This window comes from Peromyscus eremicus, chromosome 7 (genome assembly GCF_949786415.1).
Source record: "Peromyscus eremicus chromosome 7, PerEre_H2_v1, whole genome shotgun sequence".
Lineage (NCBI taxonomy): Eukaryota > Metazoa > Chordata > Mammalia > Rodentia > Cricetidae > Peromyscus > Peromyscus eremicus.
In genome coordinates this window covers 74,554,313-74,567,400 of record NC_081422.1, presented here as the reverse complement: position 1 = coordinate 74,567,400, position 13,088 = coordinate 74,554,313, and the positions used below count along the sequence as shown (strand labels likewise).

General features: G+C 36.0%; 1 protein-coding gene across 5 annotated transcripts in view; it reads right to left on the bottom strand.

Moving 5' to 3' along the window:
• Positions 1-13,088, bottom strand: part of Myo6 (myosin VI) — a 143,315-nt gene that overhangs the window by 48,600 nt on the left and 81,627 nt on the right. For all 5 annotated transcript variants that reach the window (XM_059268288.1, XM_059268284.1, XM_059268285.1 and 2 more), the window contains exons 8-13: positions 12,837-12,934; positions 11,972-12,136; positions 9,615-9,695; positions 5,752-5,932; positions 2,281-2,425; positions 800-957 (exon numbers count right to left, since the gene is read on the bottom strand). In XM_059268288.1, the coding sequence (XP_059124271.1) occupies positions 800-957; positions 2,281-2,425; positions 5,752-5,932; positions 9,615-9,695; positions 11,972-12,136; positions 12,837-12,934 (828 nt within the window). The remainder of the gene's footprint in view (positions 1-799; positions 958-2,280; positions 2,426-5,751; positions 5,933-9,614; positions 9,696-11,971; positions 12,137-12,836; positions 12,935-13,088) is intronic.

The following is a 13,088-nucleotide window of genomic DNA, read 5'->3' as shown; positions in this document are numbered from 1 at the left end:
GTGCCATGCTAAAAAGTGTCTAATGATTATGAAATCTTATCAGTGATGGGAGTTCATCTGTTTCTGAACTATGTCCCAACTTTATTGTGCTTAGCAGCAGCACTCAGTTTATCTTTTTTTCATCTGTACTCATCCAAGAAGATGGAGACCTCTCAACTGTAGCAGTTTAGATGAACATGTTTTCATTTTAGCACTAATCAGCTTCCTCTGGAAGCTGCAATGAAATGCAGACATGAACATATAAAGAAAAGAAATTAAGTGTGTCAAAGGTTGGGATACTTCACCTTGACTGTCAACTCAATTAGATGGATACGTGCCTAGAAAATGGTTAGAGCACACCTCTGGCGAGGGTCTTCCAGAGAGCGCTACAAACAGAAAGTCCTACCCTGAATGTGAGAAGTACCATCCTAGAGGCTGGGGGTCCAGGTGCAACAAGACTGGATCAGAAATCTACCAAGTATAGTCATACCCTCTTTTCCCTCCCTTTTCCCCTCCTGTTTCCCCTCTCCTTTTCCCTCTTCTTTCCCCTCCCTTTTTCCTCTTCTTTTCCCTCCCTTTTCCCTCTTCTCTCCCCACCCTTTTCCCTCCCCTCCTGGCCTTCAGGCTGTGAGCAGCCCTGCTCCACCAGGGTGGACTGAAACCTGAAACCTCAAGCCAGGATAAACTGGCTTTTGCTTCTTTTGCTTCTTCCTGTATTTGGTCATCGCAATGAGAAAGGCTAATATAACAGCTTTAGAAAAAACATTTTTATATTTGTCAAAAATATCAAATACAAATTAACAAAAGAAACAATACTTACCAAAACCAGCAATATCCAGGACTCCAATAAAATAAGATGATGTTTCAAAAGGAAAACACTGATTCACTCTGTTCACCACATGATCAAAAAGATGGCTATAGACAGTCTTTGCCAGAGCATCGCGGGCATTGTTTGCTTGCTCCACTTTCAGAGGGACCCTAGCGGGGAGAAGAGAATATTCCAATGCAAAGTCCTTAAAGCGACAGACTGTAAAAATGATGCTGGACACATAAAGTCAAAGCATATCTGACATACTGGCTATGAGGGACAGCTGCCAAGTTTCAGATGAGCAGGCAGAGAGAAAATAGGAACAAAATTACAAGAGACAAACTAAAACAATTAATTAAAATTAGACTAAAATATACTATTGGGCAAAAAAATGGCTTAAAAATCATTTTAACCTTCATCTATAACCCACTTTACACACTAAATAGAAAAATTATTTAGAAAAATAATTTTCCTATTTCACTTTTCTAAAATATGAAATAAATTTTGTTTAATTCAGGAAAACTTAAAAGTTTGGTAACTTATTTAACTTAGAAAAAAATACTGACATCTTAAAATTTGAATTTTCTAACTCCTATATGTAGTAACTATATGGGATGATGGGAAAGCTATTTTCCTCAGTAAAATTAGAGTCTAATAAAAAGAGAGTATCACAGAAGAGAATTTCCAAATGCCATGCTAGATCCTAAGTATCGAATACCATGGGAAAACACAAAAAATGTTCAATTTTTTAGTGACTTTAAAAATTATTCAAGTATGAGCCGGGCAGTGGTGGTGGCACACAGTTCTTTAATCCCAGCACTCCAGAGGCAGAGGCAGGTGGATTTCTGTGAGTTTGAGGGCAGCCTGGTCTACAGAGTGAGATCCTCTGGTCAGAGTTGTCCTCTGACCTCCACACATGTCCCATGGCACATGTATGTCTCATCTCCCCACCACACACAAAATAAATAAAATAAAAATATCAGACAGAGCACATGGATAATCACAGCTGTCAATTTGACTACATCTGGAATCAACTACAACGTGAGCTGCAGCGCACCCTGTTGGGATTTTCTTGGTGAGATTATCTGAAGCAGGAAGACCCATCCAAATATGAGTGGCATTGAAAAATAAATGGGCAACTTCATTAATTTAAAATACTGTATCAGCAGAAAAGAACGTGTTGTAATTTTCAGTCGTTGGTTTTTGAGACAGGGTCGTTCCAAATGAAAAATAAGTGTGAAGTGGATGCTCTTATAAAGTGAGTCTCTCTTAGTAGGCGCTCAAGCACACACCACTTCCACGGAGAACCCCACTCATCTCTGTGGGGAACTGCAGTCGCTGGAAGCACAGAATTTTGATCTATCAAGCGTAGCTTGAACATACAAATGGGAAGAATGAACTATGCATAAACATTGACCTCAAATCTCAGTGTTTTCAAAATACACGTTCTTCCTTGACAAAGCACAAGGCAGGAGCAACGAGTTCGAACTCACTTTATAACAGTTCCTTTGGTGCCCCCTGCTGTGGTGAGCATGACTCTCGTTGTTAAACTGACTCGCAGATCGTCTTGGTCCAATCCCAGCAACTCAGCACAATACTCCAACGATGGGGCAGATTTGTTCTTCAGGTTACAGCCACCTAATGGAAATGTTTCAGTGTGAAATTAATACGCATGAGTTAAACGAGGTTTTCTAGATTCATTTCTTAGAATCTTCTTCACCTATGTAGTATTATGGGATAGATGAGGATCATTTCTAACTTTCAAACCCAGATCACTTTTTTCCATCTTTGTTGGATATCCCTACTAACAAGTTAAACAGAAAACCCTAACCTGGGGTGAATCCACAGTGTTAGAGACCCTCCCTGCCAGCAGATTCATCCACAGTTTCTGTTACCTGCTGCCAACTTGAGGCAAAACTATTCTGGAAATGTGCAGAAATAAACAATTCCCAAGTTTTAACTTGTGCATCCTTCTGAACAATGTGACGGGCTCTCCCGCCATCCTCACCAGGACTATAATCCCTTTCTCTGACCTGTCTACACTGAAATTACACAAAAACATGACCATTAGGAACCCATTTGTTTTATTAAATGTTTCCTTTTTTGAAAAATCATATTACAGCATTTCTTACAAGAGCATGGTAGGTCAACATAAGGAACTTTTTTAATCTTGGAAGAGCAAAAACTTTAGAATAATACAGAGCATTCATGTTAGTCCCTAATAACGTTCTCTAAATGTTTTTATTACTGTTGTGTTGTTTATTGTGATATTTTTACTGTTATGGCATACATATTTGTTACATGGGATTTTTAAAACACAGTTAGTCCTAAGAAGTATTTTCTATACTTCCACTAAATAAAACAGTTTTATAATATTGGGGAGCCTTACAAATGTTTATTGGAGAATTAACTTTATGTTAAAATCATTACAAAAGTACTGAGTTTCTCTGCAAGTCACTATGGCAATCCAAAGTTAAATTTTCTAGGAAGAAGGAAAAAAAGAACACCATTTTTAATTAGCAGGAAATGATTTGGATCCATGGGAAGTCATGGAAAAAATGAAGACTAATACAACAAAAGTTTAGCTATGAAAATAAAAATTATCTAATGTTTATCTCACCCCAATCTCCCCTGCATTCTGTTTTTTTTTCTCCCACAACAGAAAGTACTTTTTTTAAGTAAGAGAGAAAGCAAGCACAGACTATGTCCCTTTTGATCACTTAGCATGCTTCAGCTAGTCACATGACATTTAGGATATACTATAGAGCTGCATGTCCTTCCTCGAGTCAGTAGTAAGAGACAGGAAAGTGCCACTCACCACATGTTTAACATTCCCATGGATGTCGACTATTCTACACTTTAAATTTTTTTGCGTATGATTTACCCTCTCCCACAAGCTCCCTTCCTATAACAATGCTAAAATATAAACGAAATATATCTTGAAATATATTTTCAAAGGAAAATTTCCAATTCTTCTTTTAAAAAATTTTAAAGATGAGTAATGCATATTCCAAGTACCTAATTTTAATGCATCATTTCAATGAATAATAGTCTATGTATTATTTAATTTGTTCACTTACTATCTGCCAAACACCAGTATTCAAAACATCTTGTAAATACTTATCTCATTGACTTCTCTTCATGGCATGAGTTAGGGCCTACTATCTCTTTATAGGGAGGAAGCTAAGACACAGGATGGACAAGGTCACACAAACAGATAGTACACGATGAAACAATTTGATTGACAGTCATGTGCTCATCCATTACACTATGTTGTGTCCAACATTATTGACTTCACAGATCACAGGACAATAGATCTGAAAGTCATTGAAGATTGTCTATCTTAGTCTGCTCACTCACAGATGACAAGGCTCAGTGGACCGAAGGTCATGAGAGATAATAATACAATCTCCTGAGCCAGTCAGACATGACTACAACCAGGCTCTCCTGTCTACTACTTCAATAGTAGCCATGCTCAGTACCACTGTGCAGGTTCCATATCTGCAAAATAGAGGCACCTCCTAGCTCATCATTTTTATGTTTCAACTATGATTATGAAGGATTTTATGCATAGAAGACATTTTCCCTCCAGTGCTTGGGATCAAACTTAGGGCCTCAAAAAATGCTAAGCAAAGCTGGGTATCATGGTACACACCTGTAATCCCAGAATTTGGGAGGTGGAGGCTGAAAGATCACTTTGAGGCCAGCCTAGGCTGTATGAGACCTGTCTCCAAAAGCACGAGAGAGGTTGTTGGAGAGATGGCTCCGTGATTAAGTGCTTCCTGTTCTTTCAGAGAACCCAGGTTCCGTTTCCTGCATCCTCAAGGTGGCTCATAACTGCCTGTAATTCCAGTTCCATGGGATCTGATACCCTCTTATGGCTTTTATGGGTACCAGGCACACATGTAGTGTGCATACACTCATACATTTAAAAAAAAACAACAACAACAAAAAAAAAAAAACCTTCAATTTTTAAAAAGAGGGAGGAATGGAACAGGTGAGAGAGAGGGAAGTCCTCCATCCACACTGATGACTTGAGCCTAACACATTGTTTCTTAAATAGTCCTTCTGTCTTTCTCTGAGGGCCCCTTTCTATACATATACTATTACTAGGAATTGTACTTTTTAAAAGCACTTACAGATTATCTCATTTTGCAAATGATTATATCTGTGAGATCTGACACCAAAGCCCATAGCATTGGCTGCTGTATTAAGTGATGCTTCAGACTCTTAGTGCATCTTTGGTGTAAGTTTCTAGCAAAGTGTATTAATGCAGGGCTAGTAAACGTTTTATTCTAAGGAAGCAGGTAATAAATATTTTAGGTATCATAGGGCAAAGTCTCTGAGGAGCACAGCTTTGCCACTGGAGCATGCACACTGGGATAAACAATACATAGACAATGGAAGTAGCTATATTCCACTAAAATTTTATTTATAAAAAACAGGTGATGGGCTACATTTGTCAATTCTATATTTGGGTACAAATTTGCAATTATATAAAAAGTCTTATTGTTTATATAGACATGGAAACATTAAAACTGAAAAGGTACTACCTTGGTTGGGTTTAAATACTTTTCAACTTCCATAAGAATGAAACTTTTATTTTTATCTCCCACTAAAGAAGGATAGGCTGCTGTATATTAAATTACCCCAATTATCTGATTCAAGTTTAGATCTATGAAATAGAAAAAGTAAAAATGGATATTAACAGATAAGAGAATTATTCCATTAACTATTAAAAGTACAACATTAGCTGGGATTTTTTTAAGTACAAACAACATAATAGCTACTAACTTACTCAAACCTATTTCTTCATCTGTCAAATCACCATGTAACAGAGAATGTCCCAGAAATTTGTTATAATTTCAACAAATGTACACACAAATGACTGAATATTCATATGGCTAGGAGATGACAAGCATTATACTCAATTTTATTCTTTAGTGAAGAACTTAAGGAACAACCTGAAGTGCTTCCGGCTTCCTCAAAATCAATATTTCCAAGGTGCAGGACACCAGCTACGACTCGAAACAGATCAAGTTTTTCTTCGTCATCCAAACCAATCTTTTTCATGGCTGTGCACATCCTAATAAAGTCTCCATGGTCGTCTAACAGAGGATCTTTCAGGGAACCTGCCTTGACATACTATAAAACAAGAAGGTATCAACTGACTGGTCTTCATGCCACTCAATTCAACTAAAAGCTACACCAGCAGGCCTGTTAATGCAATATACGACATGCAAAAACAAAATCTGTCATCAGAAAAATGTAAGCTTTGGAATATGTTTAAGGATAGAATGGTACATAAAGAGTATGCAAGGATTCTCTGTGCTATTTCTTAAAACGATGTGAATCTACAATTCTTTCAATAAAAACTTGAATTAAAACAATGGAATAAGGTGTTTTGCAGTTAAAGTATGACGCTAACGCTAAAGTATTGTGAGTCTAGGATGTTAGATAAATATAAATTAGTGAAAGGGGAAAGGGCGGCTGGCTGAAATGAAGCCAGATCAAAGAGAAATAAAGTAGTAATGGATGAGTTCACTCATCTGACTTGGTTAATCTATAATTATACAATGAGAAAATGTTTCATGATAACCCATGCAGGTTACAAATATATGCAATTTTGTCAATTAAAAATAAATATGAAAAAAACAGGACAAGTGAAAAGAATTGTAATAAAGAATTTAATGTGCCAATAAGCTTGGCACTAGGTTAACTACTGACAATTACATCAATATAAACAGAAGCAAATCCAGACAAGGCAACAGCATCTCCAAGGCCTGACAAGTAATCCTGTAACTTTTCTATGTTGTATGTATGAGATGAGGTGGATTACTACACATTAGGGTAACTCCAGGAATGCATGTAATGGCTTTCTGGATTAAAAACGAGAGAAAGCGAGAAAGAGAGAAACTGGTTTTCTCTCCTAGAAAAATTTGTATCTCAAGCATTCATATGTTAGGACCTAGCAAACTCAGACAGAGAGTGAAGAAAGTCAGGCCTGCAAAGCAAAAAGAAGTACAAAAAGAGAAGTTACTGAACACAGAAAAACTGATCTAGGAATTTTCCAGAACTGGAGCATTAAGAGCTAAAGTTAAAAATAAGGAAACTCAGCATCAGAATTAATGAGGATTAAAGCTGTCTGATGTTGTCTTCTCCCAGCATGCAATTATTTCTCAAGTTAACAGTCTGCCTGCTTTTCACAAGATGCTTTAAATGTCTGAGTGTGTGCCAGATTTCCGGAAAATGTCTAGAAAATGGAATTCTATTTTATTCTTTAAAAGAAGCAAAAGCAACAATCACATGCAAAGTTTGAAGAAACACTATCATGCAGAATTTTTAGTCTCGCAGCTGAGCATCTGCAGCATTTAAACGCTGTTTTCTAATCAAACTTCAGGAACATATTTGCTTCACGGCAGACTGAAAATACTGCATTCTCCTAAAATTTGCACACAGCATGAAGACACCCAGACAGAATGAAGCAAAGGGTTTAATTAGTCAAAATGATCACCTCATCCTCCTGACAAAGAAGACATAAAAAGTAATTTAGATATATTAGTCCACTGTTCACCTTTATATATTATACACATGCACATTCTTTTTCAGTGATATAAGATTTCTGATAAAGCATTCTCACTCTAAACTATGGAAAGATGGTGTTTTCCTCTCTAGTAGGGGGCATGCTACTCTTTGGAGGGTAAGCACAGACTTTGTTTTCTCTCTATTGCTTTTTCCTACGCTTTTGCATTTTTTTATTTATTTTCCCTACAGGACCACTGCAATTGTCCCAGATGTGCTTTGATTATCTTAGTGGAAAAACTGCAACTTATATACTTGATGGCATCTTATAAAAACATAGTCTTTTTAAGACATAGTAAAGTAAATGCTGTAATAAACATTGATGCTGCTTCCAAAAGTCTCAGCTGTGGCTAGGACATAAAATTTACCCAGAATTCAGATAGCTATGTCTAAAACAACATGCAAAGTATCAAATTAAACAAGTATTAACTGTAGTTCAATGTGTTCATAATTTGAAATGATAATTTTATTTTCTTCTATACATTTATATTAATGCATTTTACACATAATTCATCTTACCCAGTCTGAGTAAAGTCAAAACATCTGATTGGCAAGTGCAGAACCATTAAAAACTGCTAACAGTAAAAAGTTATTCAACTGACATAAATATTTTTTAAAAATAATAGTCAAGATTAACTAATACCAATAACTAATCCTGATTTAGTTTTCATAACTTAAGTGTGTTGCTTAGACACAATACAACTGATTACTTGAATTCTGCGGGTTAAAATTTCTAAAAGTTTAAAATTCTTAAACATTTAATATTTTTAAATAATAATTACATAATTATTAGATTAATGAGACCAAAATATATAAAACTGTATAATACATTCCAGATATATGGTTGATACAGCAAAATTATAATACATGAACAGCCTTTCACAAGAATGCTCAAGGTATTTACTGTCTATTTCAACCCTCTTTTCTGTAGACAACACATGAAAAAGCATACTTTATGCTTTCTACTGAGATGTTCCTCAAAAGGCTCATGTGTGGGAGACTTGGTTTCCAGTGCAGCAGTATTCAAAGGAATGGCTTTGGGGAAGTGACTGGATCATGAAGACTCTCACCTTGTGAATAGATTAATCCATTGATGGCCTCAAAATGTGATGGGTTATTAGTAAGTGATGGAAATTTGACTGAACTAGGGGTCTTGTGGTCTTTACTTTGTCCCTGACACACAGCCTCTCTCTTTCCTCTACCTCACCTCCCACTCACTTCCAGCCACCATGAGGTGAGCAGTTTTACCTAACCACCTGCCCTCTGCTGTGAATTATCCCTTACCTTGGCCCAGAATCATGGAGACCACTAACTGTTGTGAAATATTACTTTAACTATGTAAATGTGTGTTACATTTGTTTATGTTGCATTTGTTTAATTATGTAAAGGTGTGTTGTTTTTGTTTAGGTTGCATTTGTTTAAATTATATAAAGATGTGTTGCTGTTCCACCTTGCCTGCCTAAGGTACCTGATTGGTCTAATAACTGAATGGCCAATAGCTAGGCAGTAGTGGGATAGGCAGGGCTGGTGGCCAGAAAGAGGAAGTAGGAGGAATCTACTAGGTTCCAGAGAAGACAGAACTAAAAACAAAGAGAGGGAGACACCTGGGGCCAGCCAGCCAGGCAGCGGCCAGGCAGCCAGACATGGAGTAGGTCATACAGAATGATAGAAAGGTAGAAAGGCCCAAAGTAAAACATAGATGAAGAGAAATCAGTTAATTTAAGTTAAAAGAGCTGGTGAGACAAACATAAGCTGAGGCCAAGAATTCATAACTAATACAGAGTCTCCGTGTCTTGATTGGATAGATGGTTGGTGGCCCAAAGAAAGCCTGTTACAACTAACCAAGGGATGAAATACAAAATCATAAGCAAAAGTAAATCTTCCCCACTTCAAGGTAACTGCTCATATATTTTGTCACAGCAGTAGAAAGCTTACTGATAACTACTTAACTTAACTACTAATAGTAATATCAGAGTAAGCTGCTAAAATATGATGATTTTTAAGCAGTTTCATATCATAGAAATTCAAGAAAGAACATGAGAAAAGCAATGTATTTGGGCCCAAGAAGAACAAGAGTCTATTGTTCTCTATGTGACAGTGGTTTAGAGCATCACACTACAAGAGAGATTTGGATCATCATGTTTTAAAACATAAACCTGAAAGTAAGAAGTTCCAAAATAAAGACATATCCATCGGCAATATTTTTAAATTAAGGATTTTAATTAAAAAAAAAAATCTACTATACCTCAGGACTTTTTCGGTTCTGTAAAATCTGCTTGTCAGTTTCCTTGTTAGCGAAGTATCTAGTGCAGCCTCGGTTTAAATACTAAGACAAAGAATTGATGGTACAATTAACACAGGCTCCATGAGGAAAGGACATGACTACACAGTGAATTCAAGTTCAGCCAGGGCTACATAATGAACCTCTGCCTAATGCAAACAAGCAAAAACTAGACACCTGAAGGTGAAACTTAGTGACCCAGCATTAACCTAGTATGCATATGGCCCTGGGGTTAATCTCAAGAATAGCAAAAACATTAAAGATCTAGGAAAGAGACTATTTCTTCCAGCTTTGCTATGATAAGAAGTCTGTGCCTGTTCTTGCCATCTATTGTCAGTCTATGAAAGCTTTCTTTATATTCCAGGATTTTTGCCTGACTGCACCAAATGCTTCCATAAAATGTGTAAAAGGATTTTTAAATTTAGAATAATGTTGAGCATTTTTAACTTTATTTTGCAGGATACATGTATAGTTAATACAAATATGTTAAGCCAGTAAATCTCTAAATTATGAATCAGTTTGGATAAAGTAATGACAAAATAAAGTTCAACCATTTTTTAAAGTGTTCATGCTACTCCTTTGTGTTTACAACTTGATTAGTAAATTATAAGGACAGAATATAACAAAAAAACTGATGAAATTATCAAAACACCTTCATACCACTTAGAGTGAATTATTTGGGGAATGGGATAAAGGTATGGTTGTTTGTAACATGACAGGAATGTCCAAAATGGCATATGCATGTCCCCTGCTTTCTCTCCTGCCACCACTGGGACTGCCCCAGAGGAAATGAAATCCATACTGGTGGTCCATACCACAAAGGTAGCTGCCCTTGCAAAATGCCCCTCAGTGTTCAGGGAAAGGCTGTAACTTCTGAGACTGAAATGCTATGCACGCAAGCCTCCAAGCAAAAAGAAATACTAGATTAAAGCCATAGCAGTCACCTTACTTTCTGGCCAGCTAAGTGTTGGCAAAATCTAAAAAAATCAAGAAAAAAAAAAAAAAAGGCCTCTTCTGTTTTCATGAAGATATGATAAGCAATTAACTTCAAATTCCGATTAACTTGAGAATTAGAGATCAGAAAAGGATGTCAAATTCCCTCAGACTGGCATTACAGGGGGTTGTGAGGCACCATGTGGGTGCTGGGAACTGAACCGAGGTCCTCTGCAAGAGCAGCCACTGCTCCTAACTGTGGAGCCACCTCTCCAGCCCCACACCAGCATTCTTTCAAGTAATCAATTCTTCCACTAGGATTTTCAAACCCCTAATTATCACAGCATTGGGGGTGGGGCAGGCAAGTATAATTTCTTACTATTCAGCAAAGCAGTCAGACAATGTGTGCATTTTCCACCACATTCTACGTTGCCTAGGAACAAGATAATGCCTTATTTATCTTTTAATTCTGGCATAATGTCTAGCACCTAATAACTGAGCAATAAGTATTTATTGCTGAATTGAACTAAGGGATATAATGACGCACTCTTTTTAATATTGGTTCAGTGATAGAAGTTTTTACAGCTACACTAAAGATAATTTTAAGGCTAGTATTACAAAACCTTATAAGTTTCTAATTGGATTTAAATTAATAAGGTTTGAAACATCTGTCCTTTTACCTCCTTAATTACACATGTTGAGAATCACTTATTTCAAGTATTTTGAAAAAGTAATTCAGATTTCAGAGTATTTGCATAAGCTTTCATTTTCCAGCTGAGCATCACAAATCTAAAACTACAAAGAGCCAGACTTCGTAGTGCTTGAGATTTAGGGGTTTTATATTAGAGATACTGAACTCATGATAGACTTACAATATATATCTCAATAGAGATTTCATCAGCAAGACTATAATTCTAACACATCACCTAGTTACATCTCAGGTATGGGGGGTGGCAGGAGGATCAAAGCCTTGGCCCCTTCTGAATACTAGAAACCAAAGTTTGCAAACCCTTTAAAACAGCAATACACTTGTATATGATCTGCATACACGCAGCCTATCAAATACTTCAAATTACATGGAAATTATTTATAATCCTTTCTATAATGTAAACACTCTGTGAAGGAATATTATTCCTTGTTGTTTAGTAAAAATAATAAGGAAATAATAGATGCTCAGTATAGATGTATTCTTCATCATCTCCAATATTTTCAATTCACGATTAGTTAAGCCTAAAATGTAAAATCTGCAGATTCAGAAAGCCCACTGTACTTGACCTTCATGTAAGTTATGTACAAATACAACTAGGTATCAAAATACAGTGAGTTTTAACACTGAGAGGATAAACAATTTGCAAACCTTGTATAAAATGTATTTTCCTTCAACCTACCCGAAAATTATCTGGGGAACTCAAGTGAAGCTTCTCCCTAATGTCTTCTGAAGCCCCAGCGCACAACCTATAAAAAATATGATAATTCCGCTCCTCTTTGCCTTGAACACAGATCCTAGACTTCTCTAGGAGATAATGAGAAACAAATCCTCCAACAACTGAACTCTAAAAGACAAAAGAGAAATCACATTTTTGCATCTACGGGATTGAAATATAACTTAATGTTAATTTAATCTTTTCTAATAAATATAATAAAATAAATATTTCTTATTAAAATATTTATCAACTACTACAAAGAAATAACTAAAATGTAAGCTTTGAGTATTTTTGCAATTCAGCCTTCATTTTAAACACTGTTAATCTGATCTCCACCCTGATCCTTTCTAGCTTTTGAGCCTCTGCCGAATCAGAACTGACTTCGTAGTGGGCCGTGTCCACAGTAACCCATAGACAGTTTCTTGAAGAGCTCTCGGATTGTCATCACACTCACTTCATGCTGAGAAGACACTAACTTCCCAGATGTGATCATTATAGACTACACAAATCCACAGATATACATATCACTATATATATCATGCTGCGCCCCATGAATGTGTACATTATTACATGCTATCAAAACAACAAAAGAATCAAGTATAAGAAAGAATTATCTACAAATCTACGATTGATAATGCAGTCAAATTTAATATTTTGATTTTAAACTGATTAGAAATTACAAAGTCATTGTAAATACAAACAACCATACACACATAATAATTACAATAATAATAATCTTACAAAGAACTGTACTGATTTTAATTCTAATAAGACCCTTACACCTACCACAACACTTCCCAAATGTATCCCAAAAGCAACTTTCATTTACCTTTTCATTGAAATGAATTTCTACAAATTTTCCAAATCGACTGCTATTATTGTTACGAACAGTCTTTGCATTTCCAAAAGCTTCTAAAAGTGGGTTAGCTATTGAAAAAGAAATGAAAATACTTCATCAAAAAAATCACAAGAAAGGCATGAAGAAAAATTATTAAGCAATATACATATTAAATCTCCATAGGGAAAAAATTTTGAAGAAAATGATGGAATAAGTGCTTTTAGAAATATTCATATGGAAGAA